General features: G+C 47.9%; 1 protein-coding gene across 1 annotated transcript; it reads right to left on the bottom strand.

The window, feature by feature from the left end:
* On the bottom strand, positions 1-23,632 carry LOC119170403 (uncharacterized). The gene is made up of 4 exons (XM_075876203.1): positions 23,468-23,632; positions 17,845-17,990; positions 3,443-3,880; positions 1-493 (listed from the first exon to the last, which is right to left on the bottom strand). The coding sequence occupies exons 3-4, from the start codon at positions 3,857-3,859 to the stop codon at positions 155-157; spliced, it is 756 nt and encodes a 251-aa protein (XP_075732318.1). The 5' UTR covers positions 3,860-3,880; positions 17,845-17,990; positions 23,468-23,632; the 3' UTR covers positions 1-154.
* Between the last annotated feature and the right edge of the window lie 2,093 nt (positions 23,633-25,725).

Here is a 25,725-nt window from a genome sequence, read left to right as displayed (position 1 = left end):
TTTTTTTTTCTTTCCTGTACGGTAGTGAACCCGAAGTTGTGTGCCTTTTCGTGCACATTTGTGCATTGTTCTTATTCGCCTTCTTTTCTTTCGACAGGAGCTTTTCACTCATTAGATCAGTTTAAACGACGATCACAAGCACCAACAACGCCTTCTACATGGAATGCGCAGTCACGTTCTTGGTCGTCCCTGCAGACCTGACGTCGAGCACATATTTGCTGACGGCATCCCGAAAGGCGGGCCAGGCGTCGGCCAGCCGTCGCTCCAGCACTTCCTCCTTGCGGCCGCCGACGCTGGTGGTGACCGTCTGGGGCACCGAGGAGCTGCCCGTGAGAAGCGAGAAGAGGTGCATTTTGGCGATGAACAGCAGGCCCAACATGGGCAGCGCCAGCGCCAGCCCCACGAAGAGCGCCACGAGCGGCGCGGCCACCGACATGTCCCTGTTGGTCATGGCGCAGTCCGAGCTCGACGGCCACCTGGACGTCGTGTCCACCTGCACGCACGTGCCAGAAGACTAGCAGTGGCAGAATTCGCTTCGCGTTAAGCTGGAAGCCTGATATGTCTCATCGAAGGCGAAGATTGACCGTCGACAGTCGTCCCGCCCCGTCCAGGTCAACACAAGCTACGAAAAAAACGACACATACACACGTCATCACGTGATGACGTCAAAATGTGTCGTTATAGTGACGCCACTGGTTGCCAATACCTGTGACATCTTTATGATGTCACCTTGACGCCACTATGACGTCACACGAGGACGTCATCACACTACATCGTCGCTTGGTCAAATGTTGACTGATTATATGATAGTGCGAAACCCGCCTCGGTGGTCTAGCGGCTAAGATACTCGGCTGCTGACCCGCAAGTCGCGGGATGAAATCCCGGCTGCAGCGGCTGCATTTTCGATGGAGGCGAAAATGCTGTAGGCCCGTGTGCTCAGATTTGGGTGCACGTAAAGAACCTCAGGTGGTCATAATTTCCGCGGTCCTCCACTACGGCGTCTTTTTTAATCATATGGTGGTTTAGGGACGTTAATGCCCACATATCGATACAGGTAGTGCAAAACCAGGTGATAGGCGGAAATTCGGCAAAATGATGAGATAGAAATCTTGCACTGCATTCAATCCTGTAAGCGGTGTAAAAGCACAGGGGCGGGGGATGATCACGGGGTAAAATTACTTGACAAGATCAGTATCAATACAGAAGAAAAAGAAAAAAAAATATGACTATCATGTTCGAACCGTCTTGTTGGAATGCATAAGAAAACCTGTGAGTTTTTTTACAGCGAAAGCAGTTGCGAGATCACAGCACGGGTCCCGTGCATGCCGTAGTTTTCCGCCACCACTGCCACCGGTGTCCGTAGCCGCTGTCGCATGAAAAAAAATCTAAGTAAATAAATAACTCCAAGGGCACAATGGGATTCTAACCCGGGTACATTGCGTTCCAGCCCAGTATTCTACCACTCAGCCCCGCCGCTGCTTGGAACTCCTCTGCAACCTGGCTGGTTGCAGAGGATGGCTTGATTTTGGGAAATTTCGGGAACGGCTTGCTTGATTTCGCGGAAATAATCGCGTTAAGGTACGAGGCTAAGTGATGGAATGTTAAAAAAACCATTAATCATTAGGGCGTATTAGTGGTAAATGTAAAGCCGATCTTTATTATAAAACAAATCGTACGTTTCGTTAGTTTTCATATATACTTAAACAATTCAATAAAAGTATGCCTTGTGCGAAAACTCCTATAATTTAGGTTCCACTTTCTGAAAAAAATTGATTTTTTTGCAGGAATATAAACAATGTATTGTCCTATGAAATGCACTAAAACGAATGAGGTTTGATGAATAATAATTTTTTAGTAATTAAATAACCAAAAAAGCTTGCACTTACATTAAGGCCACCTTTGCATAGCAGGCAGCCGTAATTAATCTTGCGGCACGATTTTTCTTATCGAATTTCATTGCACGCCTGCTAGAATGATAAGGAAAAGTGTCAATTTTAAATGAAAAATGTTCATTAGCAAACGGGTTACTACTGCTCGCGTGCGGAGAAACACCAGAAGTACAAGTTCCGAGAAAATCAACAAGAATATGAAACAGGTGTAGCAATTGCACAAAATGATCGGGAGAGCTGAAGTTCTCAATATTTGTTGCCAGATCCATCGAGGACCTTACTGCCTTTTCTCGAGCGGCAAGTCTTAATTTTTTTTTCTAGCATGTTTTGCAGGATCAGTCCCCTGATGGGGCGCTTTCGCGCTGTGGTGCTGATCATTTGTAAGGCATGTTTTTTCAGTGTAAGGGCCAGAGCCGATACGATATTGCTTAACATTATCAAATGTATTCTTCGAAAAGCCACAAAGCGAAAAAAGAAAAGCAAACTTGATGGTTCACATACGTGCAGTGAGCACGAACAAAACATGTACCACGCATAAATGCCTGATATTGGACTGCTAGATACTAAAACAACTAGTTGCGGTGCGGGCTCCTCAGCCTGACATCGTTGTGTAAATGCTGCACACCGGAGACGCCGCACCCAGCTGTAGGACACGAACCTCGTTTTGCTTGGCGCAAAGCTCGACTGCAGGGCCACTGTGGCGGGAACTGCAGCCGACCGCCTGCTCCCGGTAGGCGAAGCGCAGAGTTCGGACACTAAAAAAAGTGTCTTTAAACGCAGAGCTGCACAGCTATTTGAACGCAGAGTATCGTACTAACAACATGTGTACGGTGTATGATCGAGCTGAAGCGCACTGGTCAGTCAACTTTCCCTTTGCGACCTTTCTAATTTCTATCTTCTACCTTCTACCTTTTTTCTATATTTTATTCTCGGGGTTAGCTGGAGCTAATCAAGCAGCTCCTCAAATGTTCCTCCAAGGCTCCTACATCTTCACAACGAAAAATGAAGGACTTCTACCTTTGCTTTTCTTGCGGCCTCAGTTTATAATAAACTCTACAATGTACGAATTATATAACTTTTACGGAGCTCTGCAACAGTTTTACAGGTAATGATCGAATAGCTTCATTTGAAATAGTTTATATCCTCACGAATCGACTGGCGTAAATCTTTTTCTTTTAATCAGTCACGTACGAGCGGAGCAGTGATCTGTCGCGCGTGTTCATTCTCCCAAGTCACGTTAACTATGCAGTGCAGGATGCTCAATTAAGCCAATGGCCCGAGACTTTGGGTTCATGACGAGGCAATTTGGAGTTATGGCATAATTTTTAGAAAGGAGAGTGAGTGCTTTTTAGCTGACTTAGGCTACTTATGTAAATTTCGGGCCATGCGCTGAGCTGGAATGTTTGGCTCACGTGTTTTAAAGAGCCGCTCACTAACGATCAGCAGCGTTTTTCGACCACGTTGAAAAGTGCCACAGAGCCCCTTTAGGTGGCCCTCGTTCAAGGGTTTCTGTTTCCGTTGCCAATTACACGAGAGCTAGAGCCTCGACTGACCTGCACCGGGGTGTGCACGATGGCGTGGAGTGGCATTTGCTGCTCGTAAGGTACGCCGCCTCCCGCTGTCGAGAATGCGTCCAGCCCTACGTTCCCCACGTGATGAACGCCTCCACCTACAGAACCCCTGTCATTGGTCTGGTGGTGGAGGTGGTGAACGACCGGCGGCGATGGTTGCGGCGGTGCCACGGGACCGAATCCTCCACCATTGCCGCCGCCATGGCCAACTCCATGGTCGGGCAGCAAGTCTATCTGCCAGATCTCCGTCTTCTTGGTACCCGATGCAGTGGAAGCTGATGTTGATGGCCGAACACCACCAGCGGCACAGGAAACAGTTGTCACCAGCAATAAACCGACCATGGTTGCTGAAAAAATGGCAGCCTGGAAAAAGAGCCTGCAGTCTGCCAGCCGAGCCATCGTTCTTCAACCTTTTGTGACCTGTAACCAGTGCAAAGAAGTGAAAGAACTGTTACAAATAGAAGAGAGAATATATATATATATATATATATATATATATATATATATATATATATATATATATATATATATATATATATATATATATATATATATATATATATATATATATATATATATATATATATATCGATGATGTTGGGTAACGACACATATGCTTCGTAATATTTTAGGGGATCATTTCTCAACGATGTAATCATTACAGAAGACAAAATGCATGTCTGTCGCAAAAAGACACAGCATAGCTAGACATTACAGCAATATGCGCTTCAGCACGGTCCCCTTCGGCTTGTTTGAATACTCATATATTTGCGACAAATGAGCAGTGTACACTGCTGGAGCGTCTTCAGCATTCCATTCATTATCTCCATCCGCCATAACGTTTCTTTTTCTTTTCATAGAAGCGTATATTGCGTTACACACAATGCACAGAACGTTGACAATCCTCTCACGTTTTGGAGAGTTAAGCACGTATTGTGCGGCTGATACTGCTTTTGCGCGCCGCAACCAAATACCTCCCGCGAGAGTGTCTTGAAAAGTCGAACCGGAAAATCATTTTTCGTAAGCTCCCATGGGGGTATTATAAAATAGCTCATTGAATCTTTATGGTGTTTCTTGTAATCAAAGCTTGAGGACTATGCAAACAACTGAGCACAAAACCTTTAAACGCTCTTGCTTGTGCTTATGTGTTTCTTGGTGATGTTTTTATTGCTTCGTGGTGCCGTTTCGAAATTACGAACTCTGTCGGGGAACTAAGTCAGGAATGTTCACTGAATGATAGCAGTCGTTTAACGAGCGTCTTTTATTGAAACTAAGCTAACGAGCGCAGATTATTGGCATATAACTGGAGAAAAAGAGCCGTTGGTGGAATCACAGCTACGCAGGCAGAAACGTACGACTAACCTTTGTTCCAGTTCAGCTGCTACATATGGTAACAAAATTTTGCTAGAGTTACTTTGAACCTTTTGCTGATTATCGCATGATTAGGCCACATGTTTACCAATAGGTGCAAGACGGCGCGTGCGCGTGTTAGAGAAAGTAGACAAGTTGACCAAAATGCATTCGGTTAGCTACCATACTGGGGGAATGAGGAGGAAGAAAGAAAATATGCAAGACAAAGAAATAAAAACCAAGATGCGCGTGCCCATAAGTACGCTCGCCCTGCATTGAAGAAACAGACGTGCAGTCGTATCAAAGAAGTCCTGCAGGGCTCTAATGACTCTCTAGGGGAATAACATGTTCACGGCCCCAGTGTGTTTTTATGCACTCACCACGTAGGCTTCAAGAGCTTAGAAAGATGTGCCTTTCGTCATCAGAAGATAAGAAGCCGAAAAAAAAGGAGAAAATACCAGACATACGTCTGCCTACGCTGGAGGAACGGGAATGGGGAGAAGGAGTATTAGAGATAGAGAGAGAGGAAAGAAAGAAAGGAAATGAAAAAATAAACGGGCTTACGCGTATGTGATGGTGGCACTATGATAGTCAAAAACGTTCACAAGAAAGGAGGAAGCGCAGTGTTTGTGCTACGGCCTCATGCGTACCAATACCAAAACTTTCAGAAAGCAATGTTCAGCATGTAAGCGTGATAACCAGTATCGCGGTTGTTTCGGGCACGTCCAGGCCACCAGTGACGTGGTCTAGGCATTAAACGAGCTGTGACAGCAGATACTGCTGCCTGGACGCAACGACAGTGAGTGAGAACGAAAGAGTTTTTCAAGCGCATGCACAAGCACTTACAAGCTGCTTAGGAAAACTATGGGCAGAAAGCTTCCAGATGGAGGGGGGTAGGAAAGGAAGCGAGACGAAAACTAAAGCAACAGAAAGTATTTGTGGGATATATAAATGTGTTGTCTGTGACACACGCACGCACGCACGCACACACACACACACACACACACACCTCTCTCTCTCTCTCTTTATATATATATATATATATATATATATATATATATATATATATATATATATATATATATATATATATATATATATATATATATATATATATATTGTCACGAGGTCGTGACGTGGCCGAAGACAGGAGACTTCGGGTTGGGATTTAACTGTTTATTCGGGCGAACCTGTGCCCGGTAAACGGAAAGTCCAATTACAGCAGCAGTCTCGCACAGATAGCAGTCTCGGACTGATAGCGGCGAACGGAGCGTCGGCCTTCGATCAACAACTGACAAGCGGCGAAGCGCGTCGGCATTTTATACTCTTGCCGTCGAATGTTCTAGCGTTATCGCTGGCGGTGGCGTAGGTTCCAGAACAATCTGTACCGTTCGCACAGTGGGCGTGATCTTATCGAAATGATCTACTACAGTCTGGAACCTTCTCGAAAACTGCAGGCGTGGTTTGCGCTGAGAATCGTGTGGTGTTTTGGGACGATAACAAAAACTTGGGAAATGGAACGTGGCATTGCCCCCCTCTGAAAAAAGGCATCGTCCCGATGCTTTAACTAAAGATGAAAGTACAATAATAATGCAAAAAAGTACAATGAATAAATTGCGATACAACAATAATACAAAAAAACACGGGTTCAGTTTGTTAACGCGCATGAAACGGCTTGAGGCGCGCGACATAGACGACTTCAGGTCGTGATCGACGTCGTTGAGAGTTCGTGATGCCGTCGGGGGCAACCTCGTAATCAAGTGGGCCGAGACGTCGAACCACCCTGTACGGTCCGAAGTACCGTCGCAGAAGCTTTTCACTTAGTCCACGTCGGCGTATCAGCGTCCACACCCAAACACGTTCACCGGGCTGGTATTCCACGAAGCGTCGTCGAAGGTTGTAACGGTGGCTGTCGGTCGTCTGTTGATTCTTGATACGGAGACGCGCAAGTTGTCGGGCTTCTTCGGCGCGTTGAAGGTACTCGCTCACATCGAGGTTTTCTTCGTCGGTTACGTTGGGTAACATGGCATCGAGCGTCGTTGCCGGGCTCCTTCCGTAGACCAATTTGTATGGAGATATCTGCGTCGTCTCCTGCACCGCCGTGTTGTATGCGAAGGTCACATACGGAAGAATGGCGTCCCATGTCTTGTGTTCGACATCGACGTACATTGACAGCATGTCGGCGATCGTCTTGTTAAGCCGCTCGGTGAGGCCGTTGGTCTGTGGGTGGTACGCTGTCGTCCGGCGGTGGTTTGTTTGGCTGTATGCCAAGATCGCTTGAGTTAAGTCGGCCGTGAATGCCGTTCCTCTGTCGGTGATAAGGACCTCCGGGGCGCCGTGACGTAGGACGATATTTTCGACGAAGAACTTAGCTACCTCGGATGCACTGCCTTTTGGCAGGGCTTTTGTCTCGGCGTAGCGGGTGAGGTAGTCGGTAGCTACCACGATCCACTTGTTTCCGAAAGCCGACGCCGAAAACGGCCCCAGTAGCTCCATACCAATCTGCTGGAAAGGTCGGCAAGGTGGATCAATTGGCTGCAGAAGTCCCGCTGGCCTTGTCGGCGGTGTCTTGCGTCGCTGACAGTCCCGGCATGTTCTCACATAACGAGTGACGTCGGTGGTAAGACGTGGCCAGTAGTACCTTTCTTGTATCCTCGCGAGCGTGCGAGACACACCGAGGTGCCCTGCCGTCGGATCGTCGTGCAGGGCCTGCAGGAGTTCTGGTCGCAGAGCTGAAGGCACCACAAGGAGGTACTTAGCTCGAAGCGGTGAAAAGTTTTTCTTTTGTAGAAGACCGTTTCGTAGAAAGAACGATGCAAGTGCGCGCTTGAATACCTTCGGGACTTCGGCGGTCCTGCCTTCAAGGTATTATATTAGGGCCTTAAGTTCCGGGTCGGCCCGCTGTAGTTCAGCGAAGTCGTCGGTAGTTATCGTTCCCAAGAAGTAGTCGTCATCCAGGTCGTCGGGTAGTGGTTGGTCGACAGGCGCACGAGAGAGACAGTCGGCGTCGGAGTGTTTTTTGCCGGACTTGTAAATGACAGTAATGTCATATTCTTGAAGTCTCAAGCTCCATCGTGCGAGGCGACCTGAAGGGTCCTTCAAGGTGGCTAGCCAACACAAGGCGTGGTGGTTGCTCACAACTTTGAAGGGCCTGCCGTAGAGGTAGGGGCGAAATTTCGACGTAGCCCAGATGATGGCGAGGCACTCCTTTTCTGTTGTGGAATAATTTGCTTCTGCTTTGGATAGCGATCGGCTGGCGTAACTAATAACCCTTTCAAGTCCGTCAGCTCTCTGCACAAGAACGGCGCCAAGACCTACGCTGCTTGCGTCAGTATGTATTTCTGTCTCGGCGAATTCGTCGAAATGGGCAAGTAACGGAGGCGTCTGGAGGCGATGTTTAAGCTCCTGGAAAGCGTGTTCCTGCGGCGTTTCCCACTTAAACTCCACGTCGGCCTTGGTAAGGTTAGTGAGAGGATCGGCGATGCGGGCGAAGTTTTTCACGAACCGCCTATAATAGGCACACAGGCCCAGAAATCAGCGCACGGCTTTCTTGTCAGTGGGCGGTGGGAAGTCGGCGATGGCGGCTGTTTTCCGTGGATCGGGACGAACTCCAGACTTGCTGATAACGTGCCCCAGAAACAAGAGCTCCTCATACGCAAATCTGCACTTTTCTGGCTTCAGTGTGAGTCCGGAAGTCTTGATGGCTTGAAGTACAGCTTCAAGGCGCCGAAGATGGTCGTCGAAACTCGAGGAAAACACGACTACGTCGTCCAAGTACACAAGGCAAGTCTGCCACTTCAATCCTGCCAGTGCTGTATCCATAACGCGTTGAAAAGTTGCAGGTGCTGAGCAAAGGCCGAAGGGCATCACCTTAAACTCGAAGAGGCCGTCCGGTGTTATAAACGCCGTCTTCTCTCGGTCTCTTTAGTCGACTTCGATTTGCCAATAGCCAGTCTTGAGGTCCATTGACGAAAAGTACTTGGCGTTATGGAGCCGATCAAGTGCGTCGTCTATTCGTGGGAGAGGATACACATCCTTTCTTGTGATTATGTTCAGGCGGCGATAATCGACGCAGAAACGTAGGGTCCCATCCTTTTTCTTCACTAACACCACGGGGGATGCCCATGGACTCTTGGACGGCTGGATAATGTCATCCCGCAGCATTTCATCAACTTGTCTTTTCATGGCCTCACGTTCTCGCGTCGAAACCCTGTACGGACTCTGACGGAGTGGTCTGACATTTTCTTCGGTTATGATGCGATGTTTCGTGATTGGGGTCTGCCGAATTTTCGATGACGACGAAAAGCAATCTTCGTATTGCAGGAGCAGGGCCTTGAGCTGTTCTTGCTTATAGTTCGGAAGTCTGGGATTGACGTCGAAAGCTATGGGAGGGGCTTGGTTCCTCTGAGCAGGTTCCGCAGAATCGGCGAGGGCGAAAGCACTGGTGGCTTCGACAATTTCTTCGATGTATGCGACCGTTGTTCCTTTGTTCACATGTTTGTACTCATTGCTGAAATTCATGAGCATAACCGTTGCTTTGCCTCCTTGCAGCTCTGCAATTCCTCATGGGACGCAAATATTTCGTGTGACCAACAGATGCTCACTGCCTTCAACGACGCCTTCCAAGTCAGGTGATTTTGGAGCGCCGACTGAAATAATGACGCTTGAGCGAGGCGGAATGGTGACGTGTTCTTCCAGCACATTCAAGGCATTTTCCTGATGGCGTGCGCGGCGGTAGTGCTTCTTCTGTGGATAACGTTATCGACTTTGTTTCTAGGTTGATGACAGCACCATGGAGGCATAAGAAGTCCATGCCAAGGATGACATCTCTCGAGCAACGCTGTAGGACTACGAAGTCTGTAGGATAAATACGGCCGTTAATGGTGACTCTCGCTGTGCAGATTCCTGCAGGCGTTATGAGATGACCTCCGGCTGTGCGGATTTCAGGGCCTTTCCAAGCTGTCCTAACTTTCTTTATCTTCGCGGCGAACGACCCACTGATGACAGAATAGTCAGCTCCAGTATCGACGAGAGCGGTCACACTGTGGCCGTCGATAAGAACGTCGAGGTCGCTAGTTCGCCGTCTCGCATTACAGTTAGGGGTGGCGTCGGGTCACGGCTGCGTCGGCTTGTTCCGCTGCTTCCATGTTGCATCGTCAGGCCACCATCGGTAAGTGAGCTTTCGCCGTCAGGGCTTTGCCTGGTTGGCATTGTGTTCGGAAAGCTCCGTCGCGGCGTCGTCGTCGTCGGAGGATCTTCGGTAGTTCGTCACACAGCAACCGCACCTCCACCGGTTGCTGCCCTTAGTTTCCCGGATACGGGCTAGGAGACCGGCCCCGCGTTGGGCCGGAGTACTGCCGGGGGTGCGGTGACATGCGGCGGCTGGGCGACGGCGAACGGGAAGGACTTCGGGGTGTCCATTGAGTTCCTGTCAGGTAGTCGGCGATGTCACGTGGCCGTTCTCCTGGCTGCGGACGTGGTGCATCGACGGCGAAGCCACGCAGTCTCATCTGTCGGTACTGGCAACGGCGGTAAGTGTGCCCGGCCTCGCCGCAGTGGTAGCACAGTGGGCGGTGGTCAGGGGTGCGCCAAACGTCGGTTTTCTTCGGCGCACTGCGCTGGCCCGCTGGTGAACGGTAGGTCGTCGGTGGGGGTGGTGGCGGTGGTGGTGTTTGGCGACGGAAGTGCGACGGGGTGGCGTTTTGGCGTGGACGGGGAGGAGCGTTGTGGCGCACTGCAGCGGCGTAGCTCATAGTTTCTGGCTCGGGCAGCGGTGTTTGGGGAATTCGAAGTGATTGCCGAACTTCTTCTCGCACAATGTCGGCGATCGAATCCACTTGAGGGTGCGCCGAAGGCAACAGTTTGCGCAGTTCTTCCCGCACGATCGCTCGGATCGTTTCACGCAGGTTTTCGGGGTCACTGGTTTGAGCAGCAGCGCATTCTGGAGTCAGGCGACGATTATACTGTCTGGTGCGCATGTCAAGGGTTTTTTCGATGGTGGTCGCCTCGGATACAAATTCTTGGACGGTGTTCGGTGGATTCCTCATTAGTCCCGCGAAGAGCTCCTGTTTGACTTCTCGCATGGGGAAACGAACTTTCTTCTCCTCAGGCATGTCCGGGTCAGCGTGACGAAATAGGCGGGTCATCTGCTCTGTGAAAATTCCAACCTTCTCATTTGGTAGCTGAACCCGGGTCTCTAGTAGAGCAGCGGCCCTCTCTTTGCGAGCGACGCTCGCGAACGTTTGCAGGAATGCGCCGCAGAAAACATCGCACGTTCGGAGCGTGGACTCTCGATTTTCGAGCCAGGTCCTTGCGGTGTCTTCCAAATAGAAGAACACACGACGCAGCTTTTCGTCATGGTCCCAGTGGTTGAGGGTGGCCACACGGTCGTATAATTCTAGCCAGGACTCCGGGTCTTCGAACGATGACCCATGGGAAATTGGTGGTTCCCTGGGTTGATGTATGACCATCGTGGGCTGGGACGCTGCAGTTGTCATTGTCGCTGCAGTCGCGGTCATGGCCTTGGTCTTCCGCGCCTTGTCTTGTAGAAGCCCGTACTCCGGTGGTAGCCCTTGCTGTCGGCGGCTTGTTCACTGCTCTTGGTTGGCGTCGGTGTCTTCTCCGCGACGTGGGCTGGGTTCACGGCTTGACGGGGGCGTCCGGTACATGAACGAAGCAGCACATCAACCAAATGTCACGGGGTCGTGACGTGGCCGAAGACAGGAGACTTCGGGTTGGGATTTAACTGTTTATTCGGGCGAACCTGTGCCCGGTAAACGGAAAGTCCAATTACAGCAGCAGTCTCGCACAGATAGCAGTCTCGGACTGCTAGCGGCGTACGGAGCGTCGGCCTTCGATCAACAACTGACAAGCGGCGAAGCGCGTCAGCATTTTATACTCTTGCCGTCGAATGTTCTAGCGTTATCGCTGGCCGTGGCGTAGGTTCCAGAACAATCTGTACCGTTCGCACAGTGGGCGTGATCTTATCGAAATGATCTACTACAGTCTGGAACCTTCTCGAAAACTGCAGGCGCGGTTTGCGCTGAGAATGGTGTGGTGTTTTGGGACGATAACAAAAACTTGGGAAATGGAACGTGGCATTATATATATATTGTGTGAAAAGTTTCATTCACGCTTTCTAGGACCTTACGTTGTTTGTGAACGAACATCTCCTGTCAGTTACCTTGTCACTCCCGTCGAGGGTTCCTCGGACCGTCGTTACCGTGCCTCCCAGATAGTCCACGTTTCACGTCTTAAACCCTTTGTGCGCCGTACCTTTTCCGCCTAAGTCTCGGCCGGGCCGGCCGCTCAAGTGCACGGGGGAAATAAGTGTGAGCATCATTACTCTTTGCATCTTTTCATCCGTACATACTCATCATCACCACTCCAGTTTAGGTTGTGGGGCACATACTCGAGTCAATATAGGAGAGTCTTGAGTATATATATATATATATATATATATATATATATATATATATATATATATATATATATATATATATATATATATATATATATATATATATATATATATATATATATATATATATATATACATATATATATATATATATATATATTGTTGAAGTTTCTGTGAGGGAGATGGTATGTATGGCGTGTTAGTATGGTTCCGTATTATTTAAAGCAGCGAAAAGGCAGGACGACCAGAGCGTTCGTGTTAGTGTCCACTTCCTGTCCTGTCTTTTGCGCTGTTTAGATAAGATGTTATAGGACATGACGTTTTTGCGAGATATATTGTGCTTAAGAATCTCAGCTCACTCGACGGTAATGACAAATTCCCTCATCTCTTTAACCGGGGGCTTTCATCAAGATATGTTTCAATCTTTCTAACGCATCGCGAAGCGTTAGAAATTTACGCGAAATCGCAGATATATACGTTATTAGACACAGCCTTGCTTAAAAGACGATCCCATCTTGTCTCTACAATGGACAATTGCGGGAAAACGCAAGGTCGCGCCTCGTGCTTACGGCAAGGTTGTATATTTTCAAAGCAACACAGCTTTGTTTAGTGTTTGTTAGGACGAAGGCTCGATGCGCAGTCTCACTGAGGGTGCATTTCGGTGGAAGTGAAATACAGGAGCATCCACGTGCTTAGATTTAGGCGCATGGCCGGGGCGTAGCCAGGCGGTGGCACACCTGACCAGTGCCCCCTTCCCCCCAGTATTTTTTCACTATGGCATAGAGACCGAAAAATGATCATCTTAATGAGTTGCCCTCCCCCTGAAATCAAGGTTGTCCCCACCCCCAGCTAAAAAAAAAAAAACTTCTGGCTACGCTCCTGGCACACGGCAAAGGACCCAAGGTAATCAAAATTATTGACCAGCCCCCAGCGGTATACGGTGTGCCTTATCATCTGGTTTTCAGACTTGTCCAGTGTGAGCAGTCTCAGCTGTATTCCCATCGACTTGGCCTCGGTCTGATGAGTTCCTCGGGTCAGGTACATAAACGTCAGTTTGCAGCTCTGTTTTTGCAGCGTGCGTGACAATTCGATGATTCATAATCAGCAAGCTATTTGTGGCATAGTGATATGTCCCTTAGACATGCAATATATGACTCCTTGTGTCCAGTTCCATTTTTCTTTGGAGAAGTATCCTGTATGTCCAATGCAGGATCGTTCGATTTCCACCATAAAAGTTCAAGTTCAAGCTTATTCAACATCGACAGTCGGTCGGTCGGTCGGTCGGTCGGTTGGTCAGTCAACAAACTTTATCTAGGTCATAAGGAACTACAGAGTCATAACTGCAGGCCGCACCCTTGTTTGGATCGGAAGACCATGGTCCTCCACCCGTTCGCGGACCTTTTGGACAACTCTTAGTTGTTTATGGAGATCACCACTTCTGAGGCTTCCTCCCAGCCCTCTTGTTTATTAAAGGAGAAATTTCGTAATGCCGAACATTGCCAGAGCATGCGAGTTAACGAGTAATATTCTTCATGGCACTCATGGCAGTGTGGATTGATGTCCGGAGGAAAGCGACTAAATCTTCCTCTCGACAGGAAAGATATAGTTTGTAACATTCTCAAGGTGGAATATTGATGTCTAGATAGCTTATATAGGGTGCGGAATCGGGAATTTCCTGCGCCCAAGCTGATTGTGTTTCACTATTTTATGAAAAGAAGGTAATGGAACGTAGTTATGGCCCCAACCAGAATTATCTAGCGTGTTGGACCACTGCGGACTGTCATGAACTAGTTCATTCGGGTTGGGTTTGGTGGGATGTATATTGATTTCCATGTGCGCTGGGAACCACATGGTAGTGTGAAAGGCATGAGGCGGTCTTCGCTTGATTATAGCCACCGCTTCTTTCGAGATGAGACGAGATAGATTCATTTGTAGCTGTTGTAGCTCATCCCCATGGGACGATCCTCAACGCAGCTTCAGTTGGACATGTCACGGTTGCAGCGGCCGAAGAGCTGCCATGACGCTAGCTATGAACGACTCCAGATCAGCCAACCAGGCCTTTCAACATCGACAATATTAGTTTACAGAAAAGTGTGTATAAGATTGGTAATACTCAAGGAGCCCCAAAGTTAAAACCTAAAAAGCTTGTCTGACATACAAAAAATCAACCAAGTCCGTCAAGATTCCAATTTACAATTATTCTGGGTTGGTATACGCTACACATAATTTCGTGTTTTTTTTACTTTGAATTGAAGTTCTTGTCGCGAACCTTTTCTGAACTTGTTCTTTAAAGATTCCGTTTATGCTGGGTAAAACGTACGTGCGTCTGACCTGAGCGGGTTAATTTTTCGACAGTTGAGCTTGACAAAAAGAAAGAAAAAAAAATCGAAGTCCTGCGCGCACGGAAACGCGGTTTTGTAAGCGCCGAATATAGTGACGCGGTAATGTGACCCACGTGGCCATAGGGACATAGTTTTGTCCTGGCCTCAATGTAATATCGGGTTGCCGCGAACAATTGATGACGGCGAAAAAAAAAAGCGCAGTGAATAATATGCGTCACTGTCGAAGCAAGGACGGCTCAAAGTTGAGAGCAGGGATGTTGTATGCGCATACCACTGGCGCTTCGGTGCTTGTAGGCATACGAAGCGTGATGCTCACGTTCTTACTGTTACATAATAGCCCGATGCTTCATATCAATGTGTGTTGCGCATTGATATGGAGCATTATTTGTCGAGGCACGAGGCACAAAGGCCCTCTGTGTATCCCGGTCAGCGAGGCTGAATATTCGGGATGATGGTGACGATGGTGATACTCGGAAAGAAAACGAGAAAGCGTCCCTGATGAACTTATCCTTGCCGAAGTGAACAGCGCATGTAACATACAAAGATAAGGAATCGACGAGGACCAGCGCTGTTCCTCGTCGGTTCCTTGTTCCTGCTTGTATCTCGCGCTGTTCACGTCGCCATGGAATACAAACTATTCCGGTGACACACCTTGCTGCAGAACTTATCATGCCTGTCCTGACATACTTTGTGATGAGGGTTGCATTTTAAGACACTTAATATGCAAACTGAAGTTAACTAAGCACATCAGGCGTGGCATGGCGCCTTATCGACCCGAAGGAACACCGAAGGCAAAGGTGACCTTCTTCCTCTTCGTCTCAGTCCTCTTGGCTTTCTGCACGGAACATGGTTTTGTACAACCTGCGCGATTGGCCCACCATTTGACCAAGCGGAAATGTCGTGCGATAACACCATGATCCAGTCACAAATATTGGCGACTTGTGCCGCAGTGATGACGTCATGAGGTTACGTCATCGCATGAAGATGTTTTCTTGGATCGTTCATGTTGACGCCGATGCCCATGGCAGGTTCTCGCGTTTGATGAGGCATATAGGTATTTCGCCTTCATAATTTAATGAATACGGCACAATATTGCACAAAGCACATTTGCGGAAAGATGCGCTTCGCAGTGCACGTGCCGCATCTCCTTCGCATTTAACAGTGCATTTATTCGCTCGCACTAATTGATCAGGGCTTCATTAAATAATTATAAGAGTGGGAGCGAAAAGCATTGCAGCCACAGGTATCGCGCTACATTGGAAGAGATAAAGAGTGTGGATTCCAGGATAAACACAGATAGACGATAGCGAGAAGATGAAGGGGGGTGAGAAGGTCACGTAGTAAGCTGTACTGATAACCGAGCACATTCAGGAGAGATAATAGATCAAGGACGAGAGAGATAACGCTTATAATATGGTGACGTTTTACTGGATAGAGAGACGCGGACGCTTTCAGGCGCTGCGAAGGTGTGACTAAAGAGAGGGGCTGATTTATGATGCGAATTTCACTGTGCACTGATTAACGACAAAGTGGGCTGATATTGATAAGGAATAAGTGTATATCTTATCAAGTGTATTTGTGTTACATGTATAATTTATTAGTAACATAGCAGTCGGTTACGTACAACACTTCAATATTTTATTGAGAAATATTGAACTATACACCACTGATGTATAAATATTATCTCGAACCAATCGTAAAAAGACGCTACAGAAGACGGACAGCCATGGAGGAAGGAAAAATATAGGAGGGAGCATGACGTCACGGACCCAGCCTTGGCAAGCCAACCCGTTTTGAAGACATCAAAGTAGGCCCAACACGTGACCTTTCGCCGTGAGATCACGCAATAAACGAGACTTGCTGAGATGGTATTGTTTGGTTCTCGGTAGTTTTTAGTGGGAGAGCGGCAGTTTGGCCGCCTCACGGAGCGTCCAGCTGATCCGTACTCTGCTCCGCGTCCTCACCTGCACTTATGATCGTGGTCTCGTTAAGTTTTCCTCAGAGCTTGTTCAGCTCCATTCGTTCCGTGCAAGCGAGAAATACGGGCGAGTCGTGAAAGGATCCCGAGGAACGTTAGACGTGCACTTCAGTCGAATTAGCGAGAGCATTGTGAGCATAGGACGCCTGCATTCCTCACACATTTGTGACGAATATTAAAGACGATAGTCTTTCTTGGGGACCTTCGACACAAAAATTTTGGTCTGCCTGCCTGCCTGCCCGCCGATTTTCTTATGCAGAACAACAAATAAATGTTTTGTTCACTCTCTCTACACGCAAGACTATCGTCTTTCGACGACATCTGCAGATTAACATGCAGGTACGGGGCCAATTTTTATCATTGTGTATCCTTCCCAGGAGTGAATAATCACCCGGCAGCCAGCAGAATTGTGCGTTCGGAACTTGGCCGGCAGTGTTTCGTCATTAGCCGGCTGCAGTCACATGTGTAATGCCTGCTTCGTGTAGCAAAACGCGCTTCGCCGGCATGGGCACCTATTGCAGTTTCTTTTCGCGAGTGGCCGTCAAGTGAAGAGTGCCAGCAATTTACAGCGGTGCAACTATTTGCCGGTAGTTTGATTTATTACGGCATAACTAGTACACTGTAGCATAACCGCCACCAAAAGCGCAACGCCGTGACGACACAAGGCGATCGTACCAGCTGTTTGCTTCCGCGAGCGGCTGGCCGAAGTTTCCGCGGGGAAAGTTATTTGCCGGCATAGTTTGGGTTAATCACGCCATAGCCTGCTTTAGAAACATCATGTGACTACTTCGAACCAGCAGTGGTTTGACCGGCAGTTCGCTTACCTTACCTGCAACAGGGCACAGCCACGTAGTAACACTCGCTCTTCAACTTCTCGCAATAATTTTACGCCGCATTCCTTCAGACGTGTCTATATAAGGTCATTGACAGCGAAAACTCTTTTAGCTTCGAAGAAACACAGCGATTCGACGCCAAAATCCAGAAACGTGAGCACAGCGTTCACAGTAGTGCTTCTGCGCTACGAGTGCAGAAGCACTACAAAACACTTATCAAAACAAAACGAAACCGAGAGAAGATAAAACCTACCGCGTGCGCTGACGTTTTGGTCACGTGCTGGGGCGACTTGGTGGGCTTCAATCGCGTTGTGCAACGCTCCCTCCTATATATTTCCTTCCTCCATGCGACACCCGAAAAGATAGATAGATAGATAGATAGATAGATAGATAGATAAATAGATAGATAGATGGATAGATAGATAGATAGATTCTTTCGAAGACGTGGAAGAATGTCTCACCTCTGAATTCCCCAAGGCGGTCGTATATCGTTTCAGTGGTGTGCAATTTCAGTACAGCCCTACGTGCCGTCTATAGCGTCTGCAATGCACGATCATTGGATACGCCGGAGCAGCAGTGTCCGCGCACGTTGACCCTAGTGTTGCAACTGCGAATAAAGCGCAAACAACAAGAACATCGCCATCATGAGAGACAACAAAGCTGAAGACAAAGGACGTTGAAATGTTGCTACTCCACTTGCAGTCCTGACGACAGCGCTCCAAACCATACATTAAGGCTTTAACGTGAGCGGACAGCGCTGAAATCACCGCATTAGTTTATAAAGAAAAGAAATTATGACACGGGCGCCGCGCCCGAGAAGCGTACTCTCTAACGAAACTACCGTATTTACTCGGTATTAACGATCACCTTTAGTTCTGGACAGGTTTACTGAAGTCTGCACATTGGAGCCAAGCACGCAACCGGGCCTGCTCAGATAAGGTCTCCGAATGATACCATACCCATTCTGAAGTAATCAGAAATCACTGAACTGAAAATGTCATTTGTGTTAGCGTTTCAACAAGTGGTATCGTCTTCGTCAATGCATAAGCAACAATTAAAGGTAGCCTTTCTTGGGATACTTCAACGCAGAAATTTCGGTCTGTTTGTGCTACTGTCTACTTGTCACCCGGAACAATTCAGCCGCCAAGAACTTCCTCAGCGTGTGCTGCTTAATGTGCTGTGTTTATCTCTCTTCCCGCTCTTCTCTCTATCTTTCAGCTCCCCCATTCCCTCCCGTGCACAGGGTAGCAAACCGGCTGCCTGTAGACTGCATGGTCAACCACCCTGCCGATCTTTTCCTCCTATTTTCCCCAGCCATCTTTTTCTAGTGGCTGCGTTCATAGTTTGGAACAATGTCGATCAAAAAATTGGCAGATCCAACGTATGGTGGGAATCGATGATATGCGAAGCATGAATGAAAAATGAAATTAGCACAACGTTACGAGGTGGAGGTAATTGATGCCGTACATGACTTCCGTGTCATGATTATTATGTTTGGATGTGTCGTTTACCTTCATCTATTCACGTCACGTGATACCAATTTTAGTATATGTGGAGCAAACGAAATGGCCGCGAGCACGCTATGAGCGTGGTATGTTGTCATGTCCTTACATGACACGCGTGTCGGGATTCTCATGTTTGCACCAGTCATATGTTTCGTCATCCATTGATGTCACGTAACACCAAACTTGGTATATGCGGAGCTAGCAAAACGGCCGCGAGCGCATCATGAAGGGCCCACTATACTCCGATGTAGCGTCGACGCGCGCGGACGCTGAGCACAGCGACGTTACGTTAGCAAAATGCGAGCACTGAATAGTGTGACGCCAGGTGCGACCGGTGCGACCAGCGTCCGTCAGCGCAGCCCGACAGAAACCGGCGCGAAATTCCACATGCTGCATTTCGTGCCGATGCGTTACCCAGAAAACACTGCGTCTCCCTCTTTTCGTGAAGGAGGGACGCCAGATGCGCTGAAACGCGCGTGCATCAAAGCAACGCAGCGCGGCTTGCGCCTGCCAGTATATGGCAGGATCGGCTCCTGGCGTGGCAACGCCGGCGTGACGCGACGAAATGAACGCCGGCGAGCACGCGCACCACGTCAAGTCGAAATGTATTGGCGCCTTGACTGTGGCATGTAGTCATGTTCTCACATGGCACGCATCTCATGATTATTATGTTTGCACCAGTCACATACCTTCGTCATCCATTGGCGTCACGTAATACCAAATTTGGCATGTGTGAAACTAGCGAAACGGCCGCGAGCGCATCATGAGTGTGGCATGTAGTCCTGTTACATGACACGCATGTCGTGATTATCATGTTTGGATGTGTCAATTACCTATGTCGTCCGTTCGCGTCGCGTAATACCGAGTTTGGTACATGTGAAGCTAGTGAAACGGCCGCGACCGCATCATGAGTGTAGCATGTAGTCATGTTGTTACATGACAGGCATCTCATGTCTATCATGTTTTCACCAGTATCATACTTTCGTCATCCATTCAGGTTCCGTAATACCAAATTCGGTATATGTGACGCTAGCGAAACGGCCGCGAGCGCACCATAAGCGTGGCATGTAGTCATGTTGTTACCTGACACGAATCTCATGATTTTCATGTTAGGGTTGGTCACTTGTGTTCGCCATGCAATCATGTCATACCATACCAGTTTTGCAACATGCCATGTGAACGAAACCACCACAGGAGCTCCAGAACCATGAAATGTAAATCATGGCATTCATGACATGTAGTCATGATTTTCATGTTATGACTAGTCAAATATGTTCTTCCTACAGTCATGTTATGTTATACCAGTTTGCTGTCGATAGCATTATCGAAACGGCCAGGAGAGCTAAAAGTCGTAGGCGGCTAGATAGATAGATAGATAGATAGATAGATAGATAGATAGATAGATAGATAGATAGATAGATACGCCCAAAAGTCGCTGAAAGTCGCTAAGAAATGCTTCCCATTTAAAAACAAATAGTACGCCCATATGAGGGCAACATCAATAAATAAGCATTATGTGATGTGTTTTTTTTACCATAAAATGCATAGATACGTAATTCTCAAGACCCTGCGTAATTCTACACATTACACGAACTCAATGTTTCTAACGTTGCGCTGAAAAATTGATGCTATGCACAAAACAGCGCACTGCCGATGACATGGTGCTGCCACTTTCCAGTGACTCTGGGTACTGTACAAGCTCCTGTATCTTGACATTACTGCCACGTGGCATCCACATATTACGCAATGCCTTTTGACAGAATACAACCATTTTTCGATGAGATTTGCAGCTAAGACTACGTAAACGCGACCTATTTTTTGTTGGAATTTTCAGATCCAATGAGCAATCCATTTCAAATCATAAACGCATTTTTACTCCACTCTGCGTAGCCTCGTCTGGTCTGCAAACTGTTGCTTTAATCTAGAGTTCTATGCATTAAGACGTTGTCGTACTTAAAAACTAAATCGAGCTATTGGAAAGTCTGAGGACTGATATGAACGTTGCAAGGCGGGCTGGTTATAACCGAGTATGTACGGCTCCTTCATTTCATATGGCTGTGTGCACTGTCGCACGAAATTTTGCCTTGGTGCGGGCTTCGAGAAGGTCGTGTTACCTATTATGTTGACGCGAGAGAAGCGAGAAACCGAATCGCTCACTGTTTCACCGACTTAGAGCGAGTCTCGCGAAAGATGTGTTGCTGAAGCTGCCTTGACTTGACGCTAATAATGCGAAAAAGTTTCCAGCCGTTCTTTAACTTTGTTGCCTCGCTTGTGCTATCAGTGAAAAATATGGCATGCTACAATGAATTTATATGTGTGAATGTAGACTGCTGCTCAGTGTTTTATTGCCACACATTATCGATACTTCGTGGCGCATATCTCAATGCACTAAGGTGGCGTTATCTCAAAATTAGATTCATTGACTTCACCGTGAAAGTGCCATTGGCTTTCTCAGTTCCAGACATGCATTCCATATATCAGTAACCACCACAAGAATTTCCGTGACCCAAGCTACTTTAACGTTGTCGAGTTAATACCGCGAAGGTTGAAGATGGTTCAAGAATAATTAAGCTATAAAACATTTTTCAGATTTCCTATAAAAGCACCACGCAGGCTTGTCGGAGGCAGCTCTTGCATCGCTGCTTCTAGAACTTCGAAACGTCTTCCCTGCGTAGAACTAATGTTCAAGTTTTCCATTTCTCGTATCTGTGGCCATGCGACCACTAAATTCGAGAAACTGCCCTGTCAACCTGTCAACTCAACGTTGCCAACAAAGCAAACCCCAGTTTCCTTTTCACCGACGCGTCGCGCGCAGACCCGGAGTATTATATTATACGCAAAATATGCCCATTGTTCGCTTATGCACGACTAACCACTATTGTGCATTCTCGTGCAGCCGCGCAGTGAGAAAACACGTTTCGTTACGAAGCGTATATGATATACCGCAGCGTATACAACCGAATACAACATAGTCTATGCGTTGCGTCTCGTCAGTGACACGGCGGCACTGAGCTTTTGATTACATGATGCGCTGGGAGCCTATTTCCCATGAATCTAGTAGGCAGTGTCACTTTGCCTCACACTGCTTGGGGATTTCACGCAACAGCCTGTCTGGCTAATTCACAAACGTCACATGGAGGGTCCGTATGCATTATTTGCGCACCTACTCCACACATTCCGGTTCTCACATAGGACGAAGACATCCTTTTAGGCAACGCGTCCTTGAAGTGTGCCTCGAAGTGGCGCGATCAAATTGACGCCCACCGACGGTGAGCCGCGCGAGGAAATTCCGCGGCAGGCGGCCAAGCTAGCGGCTTCGTGCACGCTTATGCAAAAAAAAAAAAAAAAAAAAGGCGCGTGTCACAGCGTTACGCAATGTCGACTCATCACCGCTAACGACTCAAGCTGAACGACGATGTATAGGAGAGAGCCACGGTGTTTCTCAATTACTCCAATCGTTGAGCTTCTAGCCAAGAAATGAGAAAGGGGCGTGCGTAAAGCATTCATAAGAAAGTGTTTGGTGGTCTTCGTTCATCAGTTCTAACAACGCTGTAACGGCCCATGAATTTAGGCGCCGCTATTGTGGCAGCTGTTTCGTGATTTGGGAACGCAGCAGGACTGATTTCAGATAGAAGTCGTCAACGAACGCCGCTTTTACATTAGCGCGCCCCAGTGTTCAGGTCTCTACGCTGTTACTGACGTCAGCACTCCTATACGCGAGCGCCGACGTTACGTTGAACAGCATACTGATTTTAGGCGTCGAATTCCGTAGACGACGCACTTGGTGAAGTATAGCGCCTGGCTTGCAACCACTAAAATTCCACATTTTTGATAGACTTCGCACCGCTTGGCTCAAACTGAAGCAATCAATTACAGTCAGTTGCATGGTTGTCTCCTTCGTATAACAATAGTTTCTATGCAGCGCGTTATCTGCCAGAGAATATTTACTCGAAGAAAGTATTTGCCAATCTGGTCTTCACGAAGGAAGATAATTAAAGTGAACGAGGCCACATGTTACTGCAAGAAAAATGTAAGATCATAGATTCAAAATACAAGCTGGTTCAATGCCGTATACGCGAAGTTACGAAGGGCTGAATAGGAACATGACCAAGAATTATGGTCCGAGTTTGACAATGAAGCCGAGGTGCACAATTGATACAGAGGTAATGACAATTTCGGGACGAGACAAAATGCTTCTAAGAGTGGAAGTCTGGGCAAGTTGGTGTAAATATCTTGGAAAATAGGGACTCCGCATACGAGAACAGGGAACAACACACAAGAAACAAATAAAATGAGGCACAGCGTGTTACTTTCCATAGTCTGTTTCATTCTATTTTCTATTCTTGTATATGTAGTCAATAATTTCTATGAGATAAAGGAGACGCGCCTTTGGAAACTCCGTAACCGGGCGCGTTCACTTGTTGGCTTACAAGTATGGTATAACATGAGACAATTGGCACATCTTATCAGTTGTTCTTAGTATAGGAGTACACGGTTCAAAAGAGTGGGTATAGAATTAATGGAGGTTTTCGCAAGCGGAATAATTAAATAACTGTTCTAGGCACGCGCACTCACTTACCGTAGCCAGTGTGAGTCGTCGTCCTTGATGCGGCGGCCATGCAGCTGGCCACGTGTTCGTGTCGTTTCTGGGCGCCACATCGTCGAGTGGGCGGCCTTTATAAAAACCAGGGTCCTCGCCCCGTGACAATGGCGGCTGGCCGGCTAGGTCGGTCATCCCGACACCCGGACCTCGGGCGCAGCGGCCGTGAAAAACCGTCGCGTTTGTACGCCGCTTGTGGCGCGCACGCGCGCATGCACGCACTGGCGGGTATACAAGCGTGAGAGTGTAGAAGAAGGTTCCCGCGACAAAGTGAAATAATCGCGCTCTGTTTACTCTACACGGGGCCCATAGGTTGATGCTTAAGTGGCGTGGACAATTCCACTGCGTATATGGTTTTTGAAAAAGTCTAGTTCTATGGGTCCCGTTGTGTGCTACGTTTCCGGTGGGAACTTGAATCTGCAGACATGCCTTCTAAAACAAAACACTGCCCTGGATTGACCTGAATTCCGTGGTCCTTAGGTGCTGGCCGGCAGATATATACATTTGTCGGTGTATCTGAAGTACAGTTTCATCTTTTCATACTTTGAACCCTATTTTACGCATCTGTTGACACGTTTCTCGGAACATGTGATCTCCTACGTTGATTGTCTCTTTCGCTTGTGTCGTAAAGCCTGTTCCCGAGCAGAATGTGCAAGTTAAGAAGGTGAAAAATAATCAAAGAGGCATTGTGATTAGTCTAATGAGTACCGTCTTGCACCAGTGATGTTTTCTGAGCACAGAGCTACGGGCATGTCTTATGATTGTTGTTTTATTCTCTTTTCATAGGCACTTTTTTATAGAGTCATCTTCCACCTTGGTCTGAATTCTATGCTCGGGTGCAAGGTTGTTGATGACGGCGATCACAACTTTATTGTTCCGCTTGAAAAAGAGGCCGCCCTAGTCTAAGCTCCCGGAACACGGACATATATGCGATGGGGGCCGGCACTTCCGCGATTAGAAGCTAGCAAATAATAATAGCTTTAATGACGTTACTGAAAACTGAAAGTGAGGGCAAGGCTGTCATCTCCCCCTCTCAATATTTTCCCATTTTGAAATAGCGTTATCTTGATCTGGCTAAATACGTGCACGCAGACCTACATTTAGTGCACTATCTTGCATATCTGCTCCCATGGTATTGTAGTAAGAGTGTGCGAATGCCCCGCCGCGGTGGTCTAGTGGCTAAGGTACTCGGCTGCTAACCCGCAGGTCGCGGGATCGAATCCCGGCTGCGGCGGCTGCATTTCCGATGGAGGCGGAAATGTTGTAGGCCCGTGTGCCCAGATTTGGGTGCATGTTAAAAAACCCCAGGTGGTCAAGATTTCTGGAGCCCCCCACTACCGCGTCTCTTATAATCATATGATGGTTTGGGGACATTAAACCCCACATATCAATCAATAGAGAGTTCGAATGCTGACCCGAAGGTCACGGGATCGACTCTCGACCGCAGCAGCCGCAATATCGATAAAGATTAAATAATGGAAGCCCATGTGCTTAGATTTAGGCCCACGTTAAACGACACCAGGTGGTCAAAACTTCAGGAGCCTTCCACTGCGGCATTCCTCATAATCTTACCGAGGGTATCGTACGTAAACGCGCAATAATCATCATTAAAATTTTGTGTAGCGTCGTTGGGCGGAAATCGATTTTCACTTTAATGTTGTCACTTCAATGTTGAATCGCCAGATGCAACACAATGACACTTGAAGCATGCTCGCTGGCCGAGCTTGTTTTCACTAGCGCACGAACTTCGAATGACGTAAGCATCTGATGTAATTTCGAGTGTATTGTATTGTGTCGCTGTGTGGACACCGCGGGATACGTGCTATACCAAGACGCTTAACCCGTAAAACGAACGAGAGTGTAGTTGATTTACGGTCAGCCGTGTGCATACTGTGAGCGCCCCGTTATTTTTCATTTTCTTTCCAGCTTCGAAACCAGCGCGACCAAGACCACGGCAGTCGTCGGCGACGCGCCTCGCTGACGTCTCGCATCGCTCTGCGCAAACAAAGCGCTGCCCGCGCCGTCCGAGCACTCGTTTTGAAAACGCGGTCGTCGTCGCCAACCGCTCTTCGGCGAAGGACGACACAGCCCGTCTCTCCCTTTCTCCGTTCCCTGTGTCGCTTTCAACGGGCCGCACCGAAAGTGGTCGTGCCGACCGAAACGCGCCCGCACGCACCCACGCGCCTTGCACGCCATGCGCCGTCCTTTTCGGCGCAGAGACAAGCATCTACTTCGTC

Source organism: Rhipicephalus microplus, chromosome 2 (genome assembly GCF_043290135.1).
Source record: "Rhipicephalus microplus isolate Deutch F79 chromosome 2, USDA_Rmic, whole genome shotgun sequence".
Taxonomy (NCBI): Eukaryota; Metazoa; Arthropoda; class Arachnida; order Ixodida; family Ixodidae; genus Rhipicephalus; species Rhipicephalus microplus.
The sequence above is the reverse complement of the archived record's forward strand: the minus strand, read 5'-3'. Positions and strand labels throughout refer to the sequence as shown.